Raw genomic sequence first — 26,424 nt, 5'->3', positions numbered from 1 at the left:
GAGATTTTTCTTTATTGGTGATTACCCAGCCCCTCTGGAGGTAAGAGGGAAGGACGCTGACATACAAATGAACTGCCATGGGAATCTCACCTGTATCCACACATGCAGGGGTGTAAGTCCTTTACGTTTTGATCTCTACTTGTCCCATTTCAGTCTGGATATAATTTGAAAGCCAGCTTAGCTCTTGTACTTCCTAATTATGTTAATGTAAAATTCTCATAACGAATGCAGTATGAGTTTCTAGTGAGCCTTTCAGATCCTAAGTGTATCCAAAGTAATTATAGGCTTTAAGATAAACTAAACATATGCATTTACCTAAGACATGAACTTTTGTTTGTGTATGTGTATGTCTGGGGCAGAGATGGGTCTCATATAAAATTTCAGTGAAAAACCATGATTGATCCAATGATGCGCTTTTTAAGGGGGGGTTTATGTGGAAATTGGAAGTGTCAAAAGACAACAAAGCACACACAAAAAACCCACTTTTAAGCAAATCTATAACTTGAAAAAAAAAAAGCCTAAAAATATTCTGAGGGGTGGTATATAGTTTTATAGTAGCCATGAGAACTTCCAGCAACTGGCTAATTTCTTCATATCAGCTGGCATGTCTGGTGATCGGCACTCCCTTGAAGAGCTTTGTCACCCTTCAGTCTTCTGCCCACAGGCCTTAGTCTTGTTTCCAGATGATGCTTCAGTGAGGATATAAGGTCCATGACCTCTAGGGTTAGTGTTGTCCACTCAGGCAGCAAGATCCTGACAAACTGTAGTGATGTGTGAGCACACATCATGGGGTGAGTACCAGTATTTTGAAGGTTTTAAGAAGATAATTTGGATTTTTGCTCCTCATCAAGAAGAGCTTTGTTGTCTGGTTTACATTTAAGACCTAGTTGGCTCATCATTCTCAGAAAAAAACTTTTTTTCTGCGTTAGGAAACTTCATCATGAGACTTGAGATATACTGGTTTGGAAAATTTCCTCAATTTCTCCTGGCTTCGAAGTCCCCGGCCTCGTAGTGGGGTAAGGCCCATAGGAGGTAGATGAATCTGAAATAATAGTAATAATATTAAGAATTATATTCATTGCAGCAGCTTATGCTCACTGAAGATTTACTAAGTACCATGCTCTCTGCTAAGTGCTAACTCTGTACTGACTCATGATTCCTTATAGTCCTTATACACATTAATCCTCAATATAATCTCATACAGAATTATTATTCTAATATCCACAGATGAGAAAATGGAGGTTCAGGTTAAATAACTTGCTCAAGATTATACACTAAGTGATAGAACCAGGATTTGAACCCAGATCTGTATGATTCCAAAGCTTGTGCTCTTCTTTGCCATATTTCCTGCATGGAGGAAAGAACCACAGATCACACAGTGAGATGAGAATCCAAAGAAGGTGAGGAAAAAAGTGTATACACAAAGATGTTCCTTGCATAGTGGAAAACCGGGACCAACATAAATGTCTAGTGAAAGGGTGGGTGCTGGTTAAATTATGGCATATTCTTACAATAGGATACAATGCATCCATTTTAAAAGATATCCAAAAGAGAGGAAGTAAAATAAATAGGCGATAAACAGTATGCCTAGGGTCCCATATACTTTAAGAAAATGTACGTACGTGAGTATAGAAAAAAAGACTAAAAGGATATATTACCAAACTGTTAGGCTGAGCAAATACAATATAAAATTGCTGTTTTTGTAGGTCAAGAGTAGAATATTGGCAATTTCATATGGTCCAACTCAACAGTTATAGTGGTCACTTCCACAGGGTGAGAATTTTTGACAATTTTCACTTTCTACCTTATGCATTCCTTTAATATTTGAATTTTATTCTTTCATTAACAATAAACCTGTGTTTTACAATAAGGAAAATAAAAATATTTCCATAAAAAAGGTGAAAGTCAGAAGAGAAAGCTATGTAAATGTGAGCTGGCTTTCCCTTCCATATAAGGGAAAGTTGTTCAAGTAGGAGAAATCAGGCATTCATTGACATTTTAGTCTGTTGTGATGGGCTGGTGGCCACGCAACGGTAGCTTATGTCCAACATGCCTGCTACAGTAGCTCTAGACTTCTCAGCAAACACTAGCCCTCTTGGTACACATTCTTGGAAATAACTGGGTTGACAAGGATAAGTACACACCACGTGTTAACTGGAGTCACACTTACTGGCCTTGGATAAGGAATCTGGTAATGTAGTCCAATTTCAATCCTGGCTGTGCACTCATCTATACACTGTTTAATCAGGTCTGTGTCTGTAAGCTATTAAAAGGGAAAAAATAGGTGAGATTGTTAGCATCTTTCCAATGCTACATAAAGTATAGGTACACATTTTCTTAAACTTTTTTCAGTTCATTAGCCGCTAAATTAAATATTGGTAATTTTAAAAATCAAAAGCAATTTAGCATAAAATTTCCCGTGGATTTAACTTTTAAAAATTAATACAAGCACATGGTAAAAATAATTCAAATAATACAAAAGGATATAATGTAAAACAAAGTCTCCCTCTTCTTCCTGTCTCCCAGTTCCCCTTCTCAGAGACAACAATTATCAGAAGTTTCTTGTTTGTTCTTCCAGGGATATTCTATGCATATATAAGTATACCTCTGTAAACTTAGCATTTCTTCTTATAAAAATGAAAGTTCTGAACCTTGCCTTTTCACTAACAACTTGAAGCTCCTTCTGTATTTACACATACAGAGCTGCCCCATTCTTTTTAACAGCTGCACAAAATTCCAACATAAGGCTGTATTATAATTTAACCAATCTTCTACTGATGGACATTTAGGTTATTTCCAATCTTTTGCCATTATAAACAGTGGATCCCTCTAAAAATTTTTTTGGCTCACATGCAAATATATTTGAAAGATCATTTCCTAGAGAGAGAACTGCTAGGTTAAAGGGTTCCTGCTTTTTTAATTCTCACAGATATTCCCTGTAGATTCAAATTACCCTCTAAGAGGCTGTACCAATTTACATTCCTAAGAACAATCCAGAAATTATATTCCCACCAACAATGAACAACAGTGCTTCTTCATATCCTCCCCTTGTTGATCAAGTTACTTTCAAGTAACCCAATTATCAGCAAGTGCTGTCTAGAAACCCCGAGTAAGATACTGGAGAATGATCCACCTTCTATTTTGAACTGTAAACTGTCTTGCTCATTAGTGAGGAAAAGAAATGACATTTGAAATTTCAAAACAGTTAAATTGTGGTAGTCCAATTTCAAGGAAAGGAACGAAAAGTTCATTCTGAAAAACAGAAAGCCAGGTAGGAGAAGGGGAGAAACCGTTTCATTCCGAGGATGGAAAATGAGTCAACACATACATGCCTCTGCTAAGAGTTTGTAAGTGGGCCTCAAAGCAGAGCTGGGATTGCATCAGCCCCAGATGACACCCACAGTGAAGTCTGGGCCATCGTGGCTTGGAAATTCCAAGGGCATTCTGTCCTATGGTACCTCTTGGAGTAAAGTTCCAGAAACTGCAACACATAGAAAGAACCACAGCTGAGTCCCTTGGGACAGAGGCTCAGCTTTCTGAATTCTGTACTTCTCAGAAGCTATTGCTCTGATGTCCACCTTGGGAGTAGATTTCCATGTTCTCATTTGCTCATTAGGATTTAGACCAATTAATGAGATACCTTTGGGTTATTATTAAGCACTTATAGCAAGTGAGGTTACAAGAGACTACTTATGTCTACGTGAGGGATTAGGAAGAAAGAAGCCCCTAATAAAGATGTGGTTAAGGGGGCTGAGGGCTCCTGGGGCTCCAGCTGTCCATTTGAACAAGTTGGGTTAGAGTTCTCCAAATCAGTCATTCAGAGGCTGCCTGCATGATTCTGCCATATCCACAACTACCTATACTAATATTAAACTTCTTCTTTAAATGGGCTCTCTAAGCACAGTACTTGCAAAATTATCTGATACTGTTTTCTTTCTAATACATGGTAAAACAAGTATGTATTTTATTTTATTTTATTTGTTTATTTATTTTTTTTGTGGTACGTGGGCCTCTCACTGTCGTGGCCTCTCCCGTTGCGGAGCACAGGCTCCGGACGCGCAGGCTCAGCGGCCATGGCTCACGGGCCCAGCCGCTCCGCGGCATGTGGGATCCTCCCGGACCGGGGCACGAACCCGTGTCCCCTGCATCAGCAGGTAGACTCTCAACCACTGCGCCACCGGGGAAGTCCCAGTATTTTATAAATTTATTTATTTTTGGCTGTGTTGGGTCTCCGTTGCTGCACACGGGCTTTCTCTAGTTGCGGCAAGCAGCGGCCACTCTTCTTTCAGGCATGCAGGCTTCTCATTGTGGTGGCTTCTCTTGTTGCAGCGCACAGGCTCTAGGCACGCGGGCTTCACCACTGGCAAATACACCACCTCCCTCTGGCTCACACCACATTGGGCCAATTCAAGCAGGGGCAAATGAAGGATTATTATTGCCTTAACTGAAAACCCAAAGGGTCTTGGGCAGTAGTTAGGTGAGTGAACCTGCAAAGGTTTACTGGGCACATACTACTATGATATCCCCAGCACCAGACTAGACACTGTGAGGTCATGGTCCCTGCCTTCAACTCTCAAGGATATTACCTTGGCAGAACAACTCTGACACAATGGTATATAATCAACAAGGGCAATGACTGCTACAGACTGCTATCTAGATTCCTATATAGCAGAGTAGCTGGCCATCATGGGGTTGGGTGAGGGCAGAGAACTTGAGGAAGACTTCCTGGAGAAGATCAACTGAATCAAAGTATTTGTAAATGCTCATTAATTTAGTGACAACCACAAGGCAGGGCCCATGAGATATACTGGAAAAGGATAAGAAACTGTCTATGTGCTCAAGGAACTGACAATCTGGTTAAGGAGACCATACCAACATAAATGAAACAAACAAGAAAAAAAAAAGAGAATATCACCAACTAATTAGGAGTAGGTATAGCTCAGTGGTCTGCAAAATTTTTGATCGTATACTTCTTTCAATAAAAAATTTCTGAGCCCTGAGAATTCCCTGGTGGTCCAGTGGTTAGGACTTGGCACTTTCACTGCTGTAGCCTGGGTTCAATCCCTGGTCAGGGAACTAAGATCCCATGAGCCACACAGTGTGGCCAAGAAAAAAAAAAATTTCTGAGCCCCATATGTGTATTTATAAGTTTATTAAATATATTAATAATTCCATTATAAATATATATATAACAGACATTTTTAAAAGAGTGATAAAAATAAATAGAAACAGCACTTACAATATTTTACTTCTATTCCTCAAAGGACTATTTCAGGACCTTGGGGGGTACATACACTCTGATGTGGTATGCATGGTCTATGGTAAGAGCAGAAAAAGTTCACAAGCAGGTTGGTATTAAAAGCAGGGAGACTTCAGGGATTATGAGAAGGGAAGGATATTGTAGATCGAGACGGTTTCTTGTGTAGCACTACCCCAACTGTAATTTTACATTTCTATCTAACTCTGAAACATCTTTCAGGGACACTGAAAGGTTTTGCTCAGTTATATCCCTGATGTCTAGTCTGGTGTTTGGAACATGGTAGACACTCAGCTACTTGCTGAATGAAAGAATGAGAGCAATGGGTCACAAAATAGTGTCAGGAGCTATGACAGAAATGGGAAAGCTGGGAAGGGGAGGTGTTCTTGTGGAAAGATGAGTTCTGCTTTGGGCTACTATACTTGTGGTGAGTTCCTGCAGGTGGCTGATGACAGGTCTAGATATGGGATCTGGAACCATGGTGCCTGGGCCTCTCAGTGCAGAGGGCTGACCTTCAGAGGACGCTTACAGCTGGTAGGAGTGTGTGTGAAGAAGACAGGGCAGAAAAGGAGACTGAGACGGGGACAGAGAGGGAAAAGTAAAGAGAGTAAATTGTCAGGAAGTTTCACGAAGTGAACAGTGACAGTGCTGAATCCATGAGATCAATGAGAAAGAGGCAAGAAAAGTCAGGAGCTGAAAGCCTCCTTCCATGCTTAGGGCCAGGCAGTCTTCCTAAGGAGCTGACAGCTAGATGCTTTATGGTTTGTCGAATCAAGCCTCTTGGAATGGTTTTTGGCTCCCTGGTGTCTGGGTTCAACTAGCAAATGGAGGCACTATTTTACCCAATTTTGAGGTCCCAAAGAGCAAAGTCTCTCTGCTAGCCAAAGAGGCTTGAGTTCAAAGCCAAGTTTTGAAGGGAACCCCATCTTAAACCTATTCTCTTCCCTCTGAATGGGTTTATACTTGGAGGCTCTGAATAGCTTATGAATTGAAAAAAAAAAACCAAATTTAACTGCGCACCTCCTGTGGGAGTGGCTGACAACAGGCACAGTGTGTGAGGAACCTATCCTACCCTGAAAATTCTCACTGGCCTGACTCAGGTCACCTGGCTCATGGGGTCTTCTGAAGATGCTGAGCCACTTACCCGCTGGACTGAGACCTGCAAAGAGTGAAGAGAGAAGCCCGGGCTGGGCTCTGCTTTTCAGTGGCTGGGCAAGCCAGCTAGGCTGTGCCTCTGCCCCTTCCTGCTCCACACTCTGTCACTCTGACCTGTGCTGCTCAGTCCTCTCAACTTTAGGACAGAAAAGAAATGAACAAGCACCACAAGAAATTGCTCTCCTCCTTGCAATCTCCAGCTAGAACCTACTTACATTTTTGTTTTTCTGAAACAGTGTTCTGGCTTCATTTAATATGTACTGTTTTTCTTTAATGGTGTCTTCCATCTGCCCTGATGCAGCCTGCCATTTCCTCGCAAGCCTGAAAATTCTGCGGTAGAGGCCAAGAACTTCTTGTCGTGTTGCCGTTGTCATCTTCCGACCCACCAAAATAGAAGAGGAAAAATTTGCATAAAAATTCAATTTGACAGTAGGCAGGGAGGCAGCTGTACATTTTTAAAAATCAAGCTCTTTAATTAGTCTAGAAATAACTGCTCTTTCTGAACAGATCTGTTTGCTAGCATTGCCAGAACGGTGTTAATTATGAATACCAGCAGTCTCCTAGATGGCCTTGTACGTCATCCCATGGTTAAAGGTGGCTCAACCTTGCTGTTTGCCATGATGGCCACTTTTATGAACATGACAAAACCAAAATGCACATTTAGTGTTCTTTAAACCAGTATATTCTTTGCCAGAATATCTTAGGAATGATGCTTTTAGTGTATATTCTGGTAAAATTACATCACTAACCTGAGTGCATAGGAGAAGCCACATTTTGAATAACTGAATTTTCTAGCTAAGTGTGAACTTGAGTTTAATGCAGGGCTTGCAAACTCAAGTGCCTCTGGAGCCTGGCAGGTAACAAAATGAGGGAAACCGGCTGGGTGGGGACAGTGGCCAACTAGAGAAGATGTACCCCTTGAAAGGGGACAGTTGCTACTCTGCCCCAGCCAGCTGCTGTCATGTAGAATTGAGGGCCTAAGGGTGCCAGATTTCCTGATAGCTTAACAATAGGTGGCAGTCGAGATTTTTAAAATATGAAACTTCAATAAAGACAGTAATTCCTTATTTTTGAAAATGTGAGTACCAAACATAAAATGAATCTGCAGGCTCAATTCCACCCAGAGTTTGTCAGGTTGCAAACTGTTTTTTAGTTCATCATAACCTTGTTGAAAATATTTCTCAAAATTGTTGGTATACTTCCTTGTCCACATAAGAACTGTATAATAAGTACAACTGAAAATCTCTCTGATGACTGAAGATCTTGTGGCCCCTCCGGGATTTGACTGCAGGACTTCAACAGGACTGGGGGAAAAAGAGACTCCACTCTTGGAGGGCACACACAATGTAGTGTCAGCATCAGGACCTGGGGAAAGGAGCAGTGACCCAATAGGAGACTGAACCAGACCTACCTGCTTGTGTTGGAGGGTCTCCTGCAGAGGTGGGGGACAGCTGTGGCTCACCCCAAGGACAAGAACATTAGCAGCGGAAGTTCTGGGAAGTACTCCTTGGCGTGAGCCCTCCCAGAGTCCACCATTAGCCCCACCAAAGAGCCTGTAGGCTCCAGTGCTGGGTCTCCTCAGGCCAAACAACCAACAGGGAGGGAACTCAGCCCCACCCATCAGCAGACAAGCGGATTAAAGTTTTACTGAGCTCTTCCCACCAGAGCAACACCCAGCTGTACCCACCACTAGTCCCTCGCATCAGGAAGGTTGCACAAGCCTCTTAGATAGCCTCATCCACCAGAGGGCAGACAGCAGAAGCAAGAAGATCGGCAATCCTGCAGCCTGTGGGATGTAAACCACATTCGCAGAAATACAGACAAAATGAAAAGGCAGAGGACTATATACCAGATGAAGGAACAAGATAAAACCCCACAAAAACAGCTAAATGAAGTGGGGATAGGCAACCTTCCAGAAAAAGAATTCAGAATAATGATAGTGAAGATGATCCAGGACCTCGGAAACAGAATGGAGGCAGAGATCGAGAAGATGCAGGAAATGTTTAACAAAGACCTAGAAGAATTAAAGAACAAACAAACAGAGATGAACATTACAATAATAAAAATTAAAAAAAATAGACTAGAAGGAATCAATAGCAGAACAGCTGAGGTAGAAGAACGGATAAGTGACCTGGAAGACAGAAAGGTGGAATTCACTGCCGCAGAACAGAATAAAGAAAGAAGAATTAAAAGAACTGAAGACAGCATAAGAGACCTCTGGGACAACATTAAACACACTAACATTAGCATTATAGAGGTCCCAGAAGGAAAAGAGAAAGGGAAAGGACCCGAGGAAATATTTGAAGAGATTATAGTTGAAAACTTCCCTAACATGGGAAAGGAAATAGCCACCCAAGTCCAGGAAGTGCAGAGAGTCCCAGGCAGGATAAACCCAAGGAGAAACATGCCGAGACACGTAGTAATCAAATAGACAAAAATTAAAGAAAAATTATTAAAACAAGGGAAAAATGACAACATACAAGGGAACTCCCATAAGGTTAACAGCTGATTTCTCAGCAGAAACTCTACAAGCCAGAAGGGAGTGGCACGATATACTTAAAGTGATGAAAGGGAAGAACCTACAACCAGGATTACTCTACCGGCAAGGATCTCATTCAGATTCAATGGAGAAATCAAAAGCTTTACAGACAAGCAAAAGCTAAGAGAATTCAAAACCACCAAACCAGCTCTACAACAAATGCTAAAGGAACTTCTCTAAGTGGGAAACACAAGGGAAGAAAAGGACCTACAAAAAAACCCCCTAAAACAATTAAGAAAGTGGTAATAGGAACATACATACCGATAATTACCTTACATGTGAATGGATTAAATGCTCCAACAAAAAGACATAGGCTGGGGCTTCCCTGGTGGCGCTGTGGTTGAGAGTCTGCCTGCCAATGCAGGGGACACGAGTTCGTGCCCCGGTCTGGGAAGATCCCATATGCCGCGGAGCGGCTGGGCCCGTGAGCCATGGCCGCTGAGCCTGTGCGTCCGGAGCCTGTGCTCCGCAACGGGAGAGGCCACAACGGTGAGAGGCCCGTGTACCGCAAAAAAAATAAATAAATAAGACACAGGCTCACTGATTGGGTACAAAAAGAAGACCCGTATATATGCTGTCTACAAGTGACCCACTTCAGACCTAGGGACACATACAGACTGAAAGTGAGGGGATGGAAAAATATTCCATGCAAATGGAAATCAAAAGAAAGCTGGAGTAGCAATACTCATATCAGACAAAATAGACTTTAAAATAAAGAGTCTTACAAGAGACAAGGAAGGACACTACATAATTATCAAGGGATCAATCCAAGAAGAAGATAAAACAATTATAGATATATACGCACCCAACATCGGAGCACCTCAATACGAGTGTTAACAGCCATAAAAGAGGAAATCGACAGTAACACAATAGTGGGGGGGCTTTAACACCTCACTTACACCAATGGACAGATCATCCAGACAGAAAATTAATAGGGAAACAGAAGCTTTAAATGACACAATAGACCAGATAGATTTAATTGATACTTATAGGACATTCCATCCAAAAACAGCAGATTACATTTTCTTCTCAAGTGCACGTGGAACATTCTCCAGGATAGATCACATTTTGGGTCACAAATCAAGTCCTGGTAAATTTAAGAAAATTGAAATCATATCAAGCATCTTTTCCGACCAAAATGCTATGAGATTAGAAATAAATTACAGGGAAATAAAACGTAAAAAACACACACACGTGGAGGCTAAACAATACATTATTAAATAACCAAGAGATCACTGAAGAAATCATAGAGGAAATCAAAACAATGCCTAGAGACAAATGACAACGAAACACAATGATCCAAAACTTACGGGATGCAACAAAAGCAGTTCTAAGAGGAAAGTTTATAGCAGTACAATCCTACCTCAAGAAACAAGAAAAATCTCAAATAAACAATCTAACCTTACACCTAAAGGAACCAGAGAAAGTAAAACAAACAAAACCCAAAGTTAGTGGAAGGAAAGAAATTGTAAAGATCAGAGCAGAAATAAATGAAATAGAAGCAAAGAAAACAACAGCAAAGATCAATAAAACTAAAAGCTGGTTCTCTGAGAAAAAACACAAAATTGATAAACCTTTAGCCAGACTCATCAAGAAAGTGAGGGAGAGGACTCAATAACATTAGAAATGAAAAAGGAGAAGTTACAATGGACACTGCAGAAATACAAAGCATCGTAAGAGAGTACTACAAGCAACTCTATGCAAATAAAGTGGACAACCTGGAAGAAATGGACAAATTCTTAGAAAGGTATACCTTCCAAGACCGAACCAGGAAGAACTAGAAAAAATGAACAGACCAATCACAAGTAATGAAATTGAAACTGTGATTAAAAATCTCCCAACAAACAAAAGTCCAGGACCAGATGGCTTCACAGGTGAATTTTATCAAACATTTAGAGAAGACCTCACACCCATCCTTCTCAAACTCTTCCAAAAAATTGCAGAGGAAGGAACACTCCCAAACTCATTCTACAAGGCCACCATCACCCTGAGACCAAAACCAGTCAAAGATACTACAAAAAAAGAAAATTACAGACCAATATCACTGATGAATATAGATGCAAAAATCCTCAACAAAATGCTGGCAAACTGAATGCAACAACAATGATTAAAAGGATCATACACCATGATCAAATGGGATTTATCCCAGGGATGCAAGGATTCTTCAACACATGCAAATCAATCAATGTGATACACCATATTAACAAATTGAAGAATAAAAACCATATGATCATCTCAATAGATGCAGAAAAAGCATTTGACAAAATTCAACACCGATTCATGATAAAAGTCTCCAGAAAGTGGGCACAGAGGGAACCTATCTCAACATAATAAAGGCCATATATGACAAACCCACAGCAACCATCATTCTCAATGGTGATAAACTGAAAGCATTTCCTCTAAGATCAGAAACAAGTCAAGGATGTCCACTATTATTCAACATAGTTTTGGAAGTCCCAGCCATGGCAATAAGAGAAGAAAAAGAAATAAAAGGAATATGAATTGGTAAAGAAGTAAAACTGTCACTGTTTGCAGATGACATGATACTATACATATATAATCTTAAAGATGCCACCAGAAAACTTCTAGAGCTAATCAATGAATTTGGTAAAGTTGCATCATACAAACTTAATGCACAGAAATCTCTTGCATTCCTATACACTAACAATGAAAAATCAGAAAGAGAAATTAAGAAAACAATCCCATTCACCATTGCAACAAAAAGAATAAAACACCTAGGAATAAACCTACCTAAGGAGGCAAAAGACCTGTACTCAGGAAACTATAAGACATTGATGAAAGAAATCAAAGATGACACAAACAGATGAAGAGATATACCATGTTCTTGGACTGGAAGAATCAATATTGAGAAAATGAATATGCTACCCAAAGCAATCTAGGATTTCAATGCAATCCCTATGAAATTACCAGTGGCATTTTTTACAGAACTAGAACAAAAAAATCTTAAAATTTGTGTGGAGACACAAAAGACCCTGAATAGACAAAGGAATCTTAAGGGAAAAAAACAGAGTTGTAGGAATCAGACTCCCTGACTTCAGACTATACTACAAAGCTACAGTCATCGAGACAATATGGTACTGGCACAAAAACAGAAATATAGAACAGGAACAGGATAGAAAGCCCAGAGATAAACCCACGCACCTATGGTAAACTAATCTATGATGAAGGAGGCAAGGATATACAATGGAGAGAAGACAGTCTCTTCAATAAGTGGTGTTGGGAAAACTGGATGGCTACATGTAAAAGAATGAAATTAAAACAGTCCCTAACACCACACACAAAAATAAACTCAAAATGGATTAAAGAGTTAAATATAAGACCAGACGCTAAAAACTCTTAGAGGAAAACAGTCAGGACACTCTGACATAAATCACGGCAAGATCTTTTTTGACCCACCTCCTACAGTAATGAGAACAAAACCAAAAATAAACAAATGGGACCTAATGAAAGTTAAAAGCTTTTGCACAGCAAAGGAAACTATAAACAATACAAAAAGACAACCCTCAGGATGGGAGAAAATATTTGCAAAGGATTAATCTCCAAAATATATAAACAGCTCATGCAGCTCAATATTAAAAATGCAAATAACCCAATCAAAAAATGGGCAGAAGAACTAAACAGACATTTCTCCAAAGAAGACATACAGATAGTCAAGAGGCACATGAAAAGCTGCTGAACATCACTAATTATTAGGGAAATGCAAATCAAAACTATAATGAGGTATCACCTCACACTGGTTAGAATGGGCATCACCAGAAAATCTACAAACAACAAATGCTGGAGAGGATGTGGAGAAAAGGGAACCCTCTTGAACTGTTGGTGGGAATGTAAACTGATACAGCCACTATGGAGAACAGTATGGAGGTTCCTTAGAAAACTAAAAATAGAATTACCATATGACCCAGCAATCCCACTACCGGGCATATACCCAGAGAAAACCATAATTCAAATTTGAATAATTCAAATTCAAAAAGAGTTATGCACCACAATGTTCACTGCAGCACTGTTTACAATAGCCAGGACATGGAAGAACCTAAGTGTCCATCGACAGATGAATGGATATGGCACATATACACAATGGAATATTACTCAGCTATAAAAAGAAACAAAATTGAACTATCTGTAGTGAGGTGGATGGACCTAGAGTCTGTCATACAGAGTGAAGTAAGTTAGAAAGAGAAAAACAAATACCGTATGCTAACACATATATATGGAATCTAAAAAAAAAAAAAAAAAGGTTCTGAAGAACGTAGGGGCAGGACAGGAATAAAGATGCAGACGTAGAGAATGGACTTGAGGACACGGGGAGGGGGAAGGGTAAGCTGGGACGAAGTGAGAGGGTGGCACTGACATATATACACTACCAAATGTAAAATAGATAGCAAGTGGGAAGCAGCTGCATAGTACAGGGAGATCAGCTCGGTGCTTTGTGACCACCTAGAGGGATGGGATAGGGAGGGTGGGAGGGAGACACAAGAGGGAGGGGATATGGGGATATATGTATACGTATAGCTGATTCACTGTGTTGTACAACAGAAACTAACACAACATTGTAAAGCAATTATACTCCAATAAAGATGTTAAAAAAAATAAGGCAATAAATATAATATTTCACTTTCACATTTTTCAGTAAAAATAATTGTAGTTTCTTCAAAAAAAAAAAAACCCACTAAAAATAGAATTACCATATGACCCAACAATCCCACTACTGGGCATATACCCAGAGAAAACCATAATTCAAAAAGACACATGCACTCCAATGTTCACTGCAGCCCTATTTACAACAGCCAGGTCATGGAAGCAACCTAAATGTCCATCGACAGACAAATGGATAAAGAAGATGTCGTACATATATACAATGGAATATTACTCAGCCATAAAAAGGAACGAAATTGGGTCATTTGTAGAGATGTGGATGGACCTAGAGACTGTGATATTGAGTGAAGTAAGTCAGAAAAAGAAAAACAAATGTTGTATATTAACGCATATATGTGGAATCCAGAAAAATGGTACAGATGAACCAGTTTGCAAGGCAGAAATAAAGACACATATGTAGAGAACAAACGTGGACACCAAGGGGGGAAAGCGGCAGAGGAGGGTGGTGGTGGTGGGATGAATTGGGAGATTGGGATTGACATCTATACACTAATACGTATAAAATAGATAACTAATAAGAACCTGCTGTATAAAAAAGATAAATAAAATTCAAAAAAAAAAGTATGAACAGGCCAATTACCAGTAATGAAATTGAATCAGTAATTTTAAAATTCCCAGTAAACAAAAATCCAGGACCAGAGGGCTTCACAGGTGAAATCTACCAAACATTTAGAGAAGAGTTAACACCTATCCTTCTCAAACTATTCCAAAAAAATTCCATAGGAAGGAACACTTCTGAACTTAATTCTATGAGGCCAGCATCACCCTGATATCAAAAACAGACAAAGATATCACAAAAAAAGATAATTACAGGCCAATGTCACTGATGAACGTAGATGCAAAAATCCTCAACAAATTATTAGCAAACCGAATCCAACAAGACACCAAAAGGATCATACACCATGACTAAGTGGGATTTCAATGTCTGCAAATCAGTCAATGTGATACACCACGTCAACAAATTAAACATTAAAAATCACAGGATCATCTCAATAGATGCAGAAAAAGCTTTTGACAAAATTCAACGTGCATTTGGGACTTCCCTCGTGGTCCAGTGGTTAAGACTCCATGCTTCCACAGTGGAAGCATGGGGGCATGGGTTCGATCCCTGGTCAGGGAGCTAACATCCTGCATGCTGCATGGCATGGCCAAAAAAAAAAAAAGTGAAAAAAAATAAAATAAAAAAAATTCAACATCTATTTATGATAAAAACTCCCCAGAAAGTAAGCATAGAGGGGACATCCCTCAAAATAATAAAGGTCATATATGACAAACCCACAGGTAACATACTCAGTGATGAAAGCAGCCCACTCTCACCAATTTTTTAATTCAACATAGTTTGGGAAGTCCTAGCCACAGCAATCAGAGAAGCAAAAGAAATAAAAGGAATCCAAATTGGAAAGGAAGAAGTACAACTGTCACTGTGTGCAGATGGCATGAAACCATACATAAAAAATTCTAAAGATGCCACCAGAAAACTACTGGAGCTCATCAATAAGTTCAGTAGTGTTGTGGGATACAAAATTAATATACAGAAATCTGTTGCACTTGTCTATACTAACAACAAACTATCAGAAAGAGAAATCAAGGAAACAATCCTATTTAGCATCATATCAAAAAGAATAAACTATCTCAGAATAAACCTACCAAGGAGGTAAAAGACCTGTACTCAGAAAACTATAAGGCACTGATGAAAGAAACTGAAGAGGATGCAAACAGATGAAAAGATATACCATGTTCTTGGATTGGAAGAATTAACATTGTTAAAATGACCATACTACCCAAGGCAATCTACAGATTCAGTGCAATCCCTGTCAAAATACCAATGGCATTTTTCACAGAACTAGAACAAATAATTTTAAAATTTGTATGGAAACACAAAAGACTCTGAATAACCAAAGCATCTTCAGAAAGAACAGAGCTGGAGGCTTCATGCTCCTTGACTTCAGACTATACTACCAAGCTACAGTTATCAAAATAGCGTCATATATCATTTATAAAAATAAACTCAAAATGGATTAAAGACCTAAACATAGAACTGAAAACCATAACACTTAGGAGAAATCATAGGCAGAACAGTCTTTGACATAAATCGTAGCAAGTTTTTTTTGACTTGTCTTCTAAGACAAAGGAAACAAAAGCAAAACTAAACAAATGGGACCTAAGTAAACTTATAAGCTTTTTCACAGAAAAGGAAACCATTGACAAAATGAAAAGACAACCTACTGAATCGGAGAAAATGTTTGCAAATGATATGACCAATAAGGGGTTAACGTGCAAAATATATAAACAGCTCATACAACTAAACATCAAAAAAACAACCTGATTAAAAAATGGGCAGAAGACCTGAATAGACATTTTTCCAAAGAAGGCACAGAGATGGCCAACAGTCACATGAAAAGATGCTCAACATCGCTAATCATCAGAGAGATGCAAATCAAAACCATGATGAGATATCACCTCACACCTGTCAGATGGCTATCATCAAAAAGAACATAAATAACAAATGTTGGCGAGGGAGAAAAGGGAACTGTTGGTGGGAATGCAACTTGGTGCAGCTACTATGGAAAACAGTATGGAGGTTCCTCAAAAAACTAAAAATAGAATTACCATATGATCCAGCAATTCCACTCCTGGGGTACATACCTGAAAAAAAACACTAATTCAAAAAGATAAGTGCACCCAGTGTTCACAGCAGCATTATTTACAACCGACAAGATAGGGAAGCAACCTAAGTGTCCATCAACAGATGAATGGATAAAGAAGATGTGATATATATATATTATGTTGTACACCTGAAACTAATATAATGTTGTAAATCAAGTGTACCTTGATTTAAAAAAAAGGAAATTCAGAGAAGATATGAAAAAAAATCCCACTACTAGAGGATTGTGATTAGTCAAATTTAGGAGAATGAATACTGTACTGCCCTTAACAAATTACCAGGCTGGGAAGACAAGGAAGACAGATTTAGCAAGTGAGTAGCAGGACCAGGCACTGGGACACCTCATTATGAGTCCTGGGCTTTCCTCAAACAGGTCATCTGTTGAGAAGTAGGCTGCTTATTGCCCTTTGAGAACAGACCCATTTCCAACCCAAGGGGCAGGGGTAATACATGGAGACTGCATGCTTTAGGGTGGTCCTGAGCTTATGAGAATTTAGGCAGCTAAAGAAAGCAGATGGGAGCTGGAAGGAGCTGTGTTTATCTAGAAATTCTAAGTAATTGCAAGGACTTCACCTTAGAGAGAATGTCTCTTTTGAGTATGATTGCACCTCTTACTCATTCTGACCCTGGTGACCTTTCTTAAGCAATGAGGAATGAACCAAGGCTTAACCATGTGATGAAAAGCTTGAAATCACTACTTAACCCAATTCAAAAGTTAAAAGGACATACCTGATATCCATTCTGATATCCATTATACCTCACAGGAAAAAATGCTTGAAAGGAATTCATGCAAACCAGAAGAGATCATCATGCATTGTGGCTATAACTGTAATGAAAACTCGGATGAATTGATGATGTTCTTCCTGGTAAGGAAACAGGTTTCTGAGTTTCTGGCTCTCCCTAAAACTCCATGGTTTCATATGAAAATACATGAGTCAGTTCCTGTGAGGAACAGAGTCTTCGACTAACCTCTATTAATGACTGCTTCACTTCCCTGTCATTAACAGATGAAACTTCCTTGATTGCATGACACTTAAGAAGGAAAGTGAAGGCAGTATGGCATATTAAAACAGCAGCAACCTTCTCCAAAGTCTGACTTTCATTTCTCTGTTTTTACTACTGTCTGAACCACAGCTTCAAACTATAACTGATCATGTACCATAAGCTGATACACACGCCCTGCAAGTATGGTATTTAAGGTAACAAGCAGAACTAACAATTGGTATTTAATAAGACCATTTTCAAAGCCCTTTAACGTTTAAGTGTTTTGAAAACTAATCCTGAAAGGGAAATAAGTGATGTCTTCCTCTCCAACATCAGGTGATCCGGACTGTGTTTCAGTCCAAAAGATTTCCACAGTCTAAAGCTGTGTTCTCCATTATGTACTATTCGCAAGTGGTTGTTACAAAGCTTGTGATTCTAGAAACAAAATCAGCCATATAAATTTTAAAAATGTTAAAAAGCTCTCTTCTTTTTGGTTTATATCTTTATTCCCAGGAAGCAACTTGTTTAGGAAACGTGACTTTTCCCTGAGGGTCTTCCTCCCTATGGTATGATGGCTTGAAACCAACATTTATTCCTCTAAAACTATCAATGACCTCTCACTATTGATGAAAGGCCGAGTCAGCCCTTCTTCTTCTTCCCTAGTCTCAGGGGTTGACCTGATGCAGTGGGGTCTGCTGGGATTCTCCCATGGTCGACATCAGGAATATGAAATTGTTTAGAGGACCACAACTGAACTTCAGTCTCAACTGCCTGTGAAGTCAGTTCTTATAGAATTTTTACAGTTAAGGTTTTCTAACTTTTATTCTGAGACTGATATTTCTTCAAATTCTGCTTTTCACTTCCTTAACCCTCAAATCCCAGAATGAGGAAAGATAAGAGATAGGAAGTGTGCCTGGGAGGAATTGTGACTGGAAACTGGGCTCTTTTCTTCAAATCGTATTTCATGCATAAACACAGTGCCAGGATAAAACTCATTACCAAGCACCTACCATGTGCAGCCTACCATTAAAAAAGGGCTGACAAATATTGCTGCTAGTACATTTTGGCTTCAGGTCATAGTCAGAAGTTTCCCTTAAAGCAAGTGTCCCAAAGACTGGTTGGGGAGGTAATTTTTGATGTACAAGAAAATATTTATTTTCTTAGTGTGATTCCCTTAATGTGTTTTAATAGTCCAACAAACACATGATTTAAAGTGATTTCTATTTGTAGTGATATAGAGCTACCTTTAAACATATTACGGAAACTTTTAAGCTGGTTTAAAACATAGGTAGGACTTCCCTGGTGTCCAGTGCTTAAGACTGTGCTCTCACTGCAGGGGCACGGGGTTCAATCCCTGGTCGGGGTAAGATCCGGCATGCTGCGCAGTGTGGCCAAAAAAACAAAACAAAACAAAACAAAAAAACATAGGTAAATAATAGCAGAAATTGTGATGTGGAGTCCCCAAAAACCTGAGTCTGGGAACTGTAGCTATAAGGCACCCTGCTGTGGTGTTTGTTCTGCTGAAACTTTCACTTAGAATGCCTGTCTTCTGCTGGCCACCTCAACTTGTAGACACCAGTTTATTCTCAGGCTTTTCTGGAGCACCTTTTTCTCTGCTTCTATCACATCCAGCTATTGTTCTTTTGCAGTTTCACTGTCTTTTGCTTCCCAGAGTCTCTGAATTCCTGGAGGGCAGGGACCGCATTTTGCTCATTAAAGGCATAATAATAAGGATAAGAATGATAATAATAACAGTAACAGCTACATTTATTTTGCACTTCCTCTGTGCTGGGCTTCCTAGGTCCTTTACATACATATATTAACTCCCATAATTGGCACAGTTCTATAAGGTAAATACTACATTATCCTGTTTTACAAAGGAGGTACCTGATGCCAAAAGAGGTTAAGTAACTTGAGCAAGGTCCCGTGGCTAGGAAGAGGTGGAGCCAGGATTCAAAACCAGATAGTGTGGAGTCAGAGCCGCAACTTGTAATCACTAAATAGGCTGCTCAATCTCAGTAAGTGTGGTTGAATGTCTGCTGATCGCTTTACAGCGCTTAGCCAGTCGTGACAATGGGAACTAAGTTCTACTCCCTTCCTACAAAGAGCAAAAGACCAATCTTTCTGCACCCTGATTGAATTGCAATCACCCTTTTATAAGGTTTTCCATATACCATCTGCCCCTGCCCTGCAACTGTCCTTCCTCAGTAATGATGTTACACACCAGCACCTTTAGAGGAGGCTGTGCACTTAACTGGACTGCTGTGCTCTTCTGCTCCCTGCGGCAACCCTGTCCCTGACACTCCAAAGGAGCCGACCTCGCATAAGAGATACCAGCGCTCATTACAGTGCCACTACCCTGCAGGTCTTACTCTTTCCTCCCAAGCATCTCTCCATCCATCCAACATTTATTCAGTGCCCATGTGCCAGGCTAGGCAAACAGTGATAAACACGCAGCCACGGTCCCTGTCCTCCTACAGCTTATATCCTAGTGGCAGAGGCAGATGATATACAAGAGAAATTTTTGTACATATTTTTGTATAATTTTGGTTATATGTGCTCTCAAGGAATGAAACAGTAATATGATATGAATGAGCAGAGGTGGGGGTTATTTTATTTCGGGTGGTCAGTGACGTCTGAGCTGAGTCTTGAATGGTGTTCAGGAACCTATTAATGGGAAGAGTTCAGGGGAAGGTGGTGCAGGAAGAAAGAACAGCAGGAACAAAGGCTATGAGGTGGGAACCAACCTCAGTGTTAATACAGTTGAGAGCCTATGGGGGAAGTGGGACCACAGGTGGACAGGATCCAGCACAGGCTGAGAGAGGAGGCCTTGGAAAGGAGTTTGATTTGTAGTCTAAGAGCAAAAGGAAGACATTGGTAGGTTTTAAGCAAGTAAGAGTATCATGGTCTGATTTACATTTTTAAAAACATGCTGGATTTCAAACTATCATAAGTACTTGTGATTCTACCAGTCTTGCAGATGGTGAAGAGTCTTGCCTAATGCTACTTAACTGACAGGAGAACTGGGATTAAGAGCCAAAAAAGCCGAATGATTATTTCCCTGACTGAAAGCTTTTCCCTGTTTTTATTTTGGAGTCAGTAATGGGGACTCCAAACAGGCAGTGATCAATTTCCTAGGGGAAAAAAAAAAAAAAAAAAAAAGCACCACCCACTCACTCTTCCACTTGCTGTGGAGAATGAAAATACAGTGAAAGGGTCTATATACTTGGCATGTCTAGATCTAGTTTTACAGGAGACCTACAGGAAGATTTGCCAGGACTAGGGGCTTTATCCACTTCACCCTTTTCCCCACCTTTGGAACAGTTTCTTTCACCTTTGGAAAGAGCATCACTGCATGAACACTTAGAAGTTTAAAAGCAGAGATGAAAATTCCTTTTCCTCAGATGAAATTTATAGAAGTATGACTCTGGTCTCAGGAATGTCAAAATTCCAAATGCTGCACTCCCATGAGGCTTTGCCTTCTACTGAAGAAAAAGTGTTGCAGTACAAACAAGGGACAGAAAAGGCAAGGGAAATTAACTGACTTTCAAACCCCAGGTGGAAGGAGACTCCATTCTTTCAAGATCTGTCCTTAGGTGTAAATTTATAAAATCATAACCAATGAATATAATGTAGTCAAATTTCTCTCCCAACTACTTTATGATTTTGGGGGAGGGTGATGATGAAACTCACCCAGTGAAATCTATCATGTGTTCACCATGTACCAGTGGTGACCTATCCCGTGTCCTGCTGCCCTATCTTCTTAGATCTGGGACTCCTTCTTTTTGCCAAATGGAAGGCCCCAACCTATACAACTGAAATATTCTTTTTTTGCTTAAGTGCTGACTCTCATCCTTTGGCTTTCATCACTTTTCACGGGGTGCCTTCTTCACACTGGGTCAGCGTCCCTGCTCTGGTGTATACCCCTATCATAATGTTCATTCTACTCTATTGTAATTTTCTGTTTGACTTATGGTTCTTCCTCCACTGTGTGTGTTTTGGGAGGGAGAGAGAGAAGCAGGTTGGGACCCTGTCTCATCCATTACACTCCTAGGCCTGGCCCAGAGTTGGAGCTTGAAATACATCTGTTAGAAGAAAAAATTTACCCACACAGAATAATCACCAGTAATTACCATTCTCATCCTGAGATATATGCAGTGGCATTTGGATCAGGTTTTGCAACAGAAGACCCTAGAGCATTAAAAATTACTAATTAACCCTCACAATGATGTTTTCAAGAGTGGCACTGTGGGTGTCAGGGTGAGAATCGAAGATTAAGTGTTATTTAGCAAGGCAGTCTTCTCACTTCCATCTAGGGCAGTATACACAGCTGTTACATAACCCTCGCTCTTAAGTTCTCTTAAGGCCACTTAGGGTTTGTCCACAGGACTGAAATGATATACTATATTTCCAGGAAGCTTAGAATCAAACATATAGAAAAATGAGTTTTTGATATTTTTTTTCTTAAAAACAATCCTTTGGGGGAATAAGGTCCATTGCAACCAAGTGGTGAGGGTTCAAACCAACCTAAAAAATTATAATTTAAAGCTTTTGTCATTTGGAAAACCTCCAGAGAACTGAAGCATTCTTATAATGTCAAAGCAAACAGATTTTCATGCCCCAGATAGCAGAATAGAGAATGACTACTTGATTTTAGGCATTCAAAATTCTTCCACAGATGTAAAGGACAGGAGATATAATACAAACAATGAACTAATGGGCTCTGGAATGATCTGGGTTTGAATCCTGACTTTACCACATCAGGCAAGATATTAATCTTCCTGAGCCTCGGTTTCTTAAAATGGGGAAACAACAGAACCTTCTTCAAAGAGTTGTTTTAAGGATTGTTCATAATAATCCATGTAAATCACTTAGCATTGGAAGTTAACAAAGGCAAATGTTACCTGAAAAGGAGGAAATAAAGGAGGAACAGTGAGGCCTCTTTTATCTCTGCTAAACTTTGCTGCCTGCTGGCGAAATTATCGCTTTGTGGCAGTAATGGATTTTCCTAAAGCTGTTTCCCTCTGATCATTAATAATCCCTGCACAGTAAAGAGCTATTGTTCTTCAGTATGAGTAAATAACCCTGCCCGAGGCATCGCTTATCTTCAGACCACAGAGCAGACTTCTTACTGGAAATACATTGCAGGTGCCAACACCAAGGGCATGAGCAAGCTTCCCTTCCTATTTTTCTTCCTTTATCTCTTACTCCTTGCTTATCCTTCGGTGCACTTTTCTCCTAGATCCGTTATCCTTCCTTACTTTCTGATGTATTCCCATATCCTATACAGTATCATCTTACCTAAATTGAATAACCTTCAAGCTAAACCAAGTGCCCCCATCTCCCCACCCCACACATGCCCCATGGACTTGTTTCCTGACCTGGATTCAGTTTCTGGTTACTAGAATCCAAAAGGGGAAGTGTAATGCCACACACTGTTTTGTATATCTCAGGATATGCTTGTGTGGTATACTTAATCATACGGCGGCTATTCTCTGAAACAGCATCTTTTTACACAGAAATTGACAATATGGTATGTCAGAGATACGGGTCAGGGAGGAAAGGGTATATCATATTTTTATCTAAAGGAAAATAAATTAGGTTAGGCCCCGTAACATGGGAAATCTTCAGAAGACAGGGAAAACCCAAAAATATTTATGTCTGAAAGATTTCTAAACTATCCCAAATAAGATCATGTAAGGCACATATATTCAGCCTAAATATATCAGCACAGGAGCACACACAAGATTATACTTGGAAGGGGAACTCCAATCAGGCTCTTGTATCCAAGAGATGTACAGCAATTTGCCCCCTCAGGGACAGAAACTCCAAATGGAAACCAAGTTTCAGTCTCTCAATTCAAAAGAAATGGAAGCAACTGTTTCCTTATCATCATATTTTAAGAGACAAAGACAAGGGAAGGGTCAATAAGAGGTAGTGAGAACAAGTTACCAGAAGTAGGAGGTGTGTGTTTGGAGTGTTGTGTGTATGTGCTGGCAATGGGTGAAAACTTGGTCAATGCTTGAAGATCAACCCCAGTCATTCGTTCGTAACTACTCAGGATGTGAACCCTTCATAGGAACTAGGGAAGTCAAGAGAACACAAAACATTTAAATTAAAACATTCAAACCCCTTCTTTGTGATAATTTCCTAAGAAACTGGATTAAGAAACAGACAAAAGGGCTCTGGTTATAACATTAGATACACCTAACCCTTGATCCAACCACCTGATATATAACCCTCACCCTGCACCGGGGGTCTCCGCCTTCACGACAGTTTCCAAGTACCCTCCACCTATTGAATAAGCAACTTTCCCCACCTGCAGAAGCACGGGAGCTCTTTACTAGACAAAGTTCCTTTAGAGTAGGAGCAATGACTGTCCATCTTTAGTGCGCAGAATGATTAGCAACCAGAGTACCTTCGAGTTTCTCCAGTCCAACAATGACCAACAGAATGTTCTTCAATGATGGAAATATTCTATATCTTCACTGTCCAACAGGGTAGCCACTGGCACTGGGCACCTGAAATACGGTTAGTACATCTGAGGAACTGCATTTAAAATTTTATTTCATTTAAATTTAAATAGCTACATGTAGCTTGTGGCTACATATGGACAGCAGAGCTCTAGACCAAAAAATTGCAAATCAAATGCCCACAGGGGTTAGGCTGGTAGAAGAAGGGAGAAGAATCTCATTGGCTCCAGCTGACTCTTGCTCAGTAGGAACCTCAAGCTGGTGTTGCCAGATTGTCTCATTTTTCAAATGAAGCCGAAAATCAGATTTTTAAATTTGGCAAGTAAATTTTAAAAAATAATTTAAATCAATCTGTGGGCCAAACTACATTTGTAGGCAATATCTGTCTTGCCAGTTTGTAATCTGTAATCTAGGCCAACCCCTAAACTCAAAGCAAAGGGTCTTATTCAAGGCCATTCTGTTGGTCAGTAGAGATGCAAGACTGAAACCCAGGCCTTCTGATTCTTCTTCTGATACCCTTTCTAGAGTTTATGAAATCAACCATATCTAGTGGTGGAGGTGGCAGCAACAGCGGGGACAAATGCCCCTTTGGCAGAAGCTGTTGAAGTCCATGGTTGATATATTATAGACACAGTGTTCCTATATGTTGGGTTCATGGGCAAGGCTCTGAAATAGGAGTCAGCAGGGCACAAAGAAGAAATCGTTCACAGGGTAGTCAGACCTATAAACAATTAATAAGCAAAGTAAGGTTTGCTATAATGAACACAAATCACCTAAGCAGCAGTCCAAAAGCACTGACAGCTGGCAGAGGAAAGGAGGAAAGAGATCTGAGCCAGGCCTCTGAGGATGAGTCTTGATGATTATGAGGGTGGGTCCCATTATTCAAGGATATTACGGGGCCTCCTTCTATCTTGGAGGCTTTGTGTGTGTGAAGAGTCTCCTCTGCTGGCTTTTCCTTCTCTGGATCATCTCTACATGTAAAGAGCCCCAAAGAGTTTAGAGGCCTTCCTCTTTATCTGCACCCTCTTCTTAGGTGATCCAGGAATAAACTGCTACATTTATTATCTCTCAGTTTTCCCTTGACTTGTATATTTAACTTCTCAACATCTTTACTTGGACCATTAATAGACTTATCAAAAGTAGTATGTTCAAAATAATAGTAGTGCCTTCCAAACTATTTTCTCTGCGGAGTCATCCTTGGTTCCTTCCTTTCCCATACACTTCACATCCAATTTGGCAGCAAGTCCTGCAAGCTCGACTTTCAGAGTACATTCCAAATTTAATTCTCTCCATCTCCACCATGAATACAACACTACTGTCACCTCCCCCTTGGCCCTACTGCAACAGCCTCCTAGCAGGTCTGACTACGTCTACCCTTCTCTATCCAGTAGCCAAGAATGATTTTCTAAAAATGTAAATCAGATCTGGTCACTCCTTCTTAAAACCCTCCATTTAAAAAACAGCTAAACCCTCACCTTGAGCTAAAAGGCTATGCTTGATCAGGCCCTGCCACTTCTCCATCACAGACCACTCTGGCTCTGGCTCTTTCCTTTCTACTGCAAGCACATGGCCTTCTCGCCATTTCCTTCCTCAGATCCCTTCCCGTTGGTTCATTTCTCCACCTAGAAAGCTCATTCCCTAGCTTCCCTCTTTTCTCGGATTTCTGTAAACCCGGCCTCCTCTGAACAGACTTATCCGATTTAGAGTGGCCCTCCCCACATCTTCTACCACTTCACCTGATACTACCTTTGGGGCATTTCTCACTTGCTGATATCTTACTGATTTACTTTTTAACTTTCTCCCGGACTCGAATAAAAAGTCATGGAGCAACGCCTTTGGCGGACCGAGGGATTTAAGAAGCTGGTTCTCATTATCTTAGAAAATCTCAGTATCGTGTAGGGGACTCGTCTGTGTCAACCTTCCTCAGCTAGACGCCTCTCGCCCCCGGATTTGCCCCTACTAATCTCCCATTTACATTCGGGAATCCAAAGGATTGAGAAGTCTCAGATGGGCCCCAAACCAGCATTTCAGCGTTCCTAAACCAGGGCTCCCCTTCCTGGCCCTCGAGCCGCTTCCCTTAGCAAGTTGCCGAGGCCAGCGTTGGTGACACCGAGCCGCCCTCGCGACGCTGGGGGGGGCGGGGGGGGGGTCACACAGGCTCGTCTCCTAGCAACGTCGCACCCCGCCCACCCCACCCCATCCCTGCCCCTGGGGAGCCAACCCCTTCCCCCAGTCTCCCGCGCCAGGAGTCAGCGTCTCCTCCATTCTCTACACTCACGCTGCATCAGTCCAGCTTTCCCCCACCCACAGAAGCCCGGCAGCCTACCGCAGGCTGGGAGGAGGCGGCGCCGGGAGCCCAGCTGAGCTGCGGCCGACTGAGCTCTGGCAGGTCCGGTGGGCCAGGCCGTACCAAACCACCGGACGGACCTGTGGGAGCATCAGTCCCAGGTCGAGGGTAGGCTCGAGCCTTCCTTAAACTTCAAACTCTAGACCACGCTCCGCCGTACAGCCACAATATATCCAAGTTCATCCTTTCCTTATTTTCCTTTTCTCCCTTTAGTTCTCCTTTCTCCCCCCATCCCAGCCAAAAATTGGTCCAGTCCATCTCCTCCTAGCTCTCAGTCCGCGTCGTTAGGTCTTTGCCCTTACTTGGCGACGGCTTCGTACGTCTTTG

At 40.7% G+C, this 26,424-nt stretch overlaps 1 protein-coding gene across 8 annotated transcripts; it reads right to left on the bottom strand.

Moving 5' to 3' along the window:
- Window positions 1–26,399, bottom strand: LYRM1 (LYR motif containing 1). 8 transcript variants are annotated; one of them, XM_029221989.1, is made up of 6 exons: window positions 17,023–20,403; window positions 16,239–16,274; window positions 7,824–7,844; window positions 6,628–6,786; window positions 2,171–2,263; window positions 1–1,042 (listed from the first exon to the last, which is right to left on the bottom strand). In XM_029221989.1, exons 1-6 carry the CDS (start codon window positions 17,080–17,082, stop codon window positions 926–928), a joined length of 486 nt encoding a protein of 161 aa, XP_029077822.1. In that variant the 5' UTR covers window positions 17,083–20,403; the 3' UTR covers window positions 1–925. The 8 variants fall into 8 exon arrangements, with proteins under 8 accessions (XP_029077822.1, XP_029077823.1, XP_029077829.1 ...); XM_029221990.1 differs by lacking the exon at window positions 16,239–16,274; XM_029221996.1 differs by lacking the exons at window positions 7,824–7,844; window positions 16,239–16,274; window positions 17,023–20,403 and adding an exon at window positions 26,077–26,094.
- Between the last annotated feature and the right edge of the window lie 25 nt (window positions 26,400–26,424).

Source organism: Monodon monoceros, unplaced genomic scaffold, assembly GCF_005190385.1.
Source record: "Monodon monoceros isolate NGI ecotype Baffin Bay Population unplaced genomic scaffold, NGI_Narwhal_1 Super_Scaffold_13, whole genome shotgun sequence".
Taxonomy (NCBI): Eukaryota; Metazoa; Chordata; class Mammalia; order Artiodactyla; family Monodontidae; genus Monodon; species Monodon monoceros.
The sequence above is the reverse complement of the archived record's forward strand: the minus strand, read 5'-3'. Positions and strand labels throughout refer to the sequence as shown.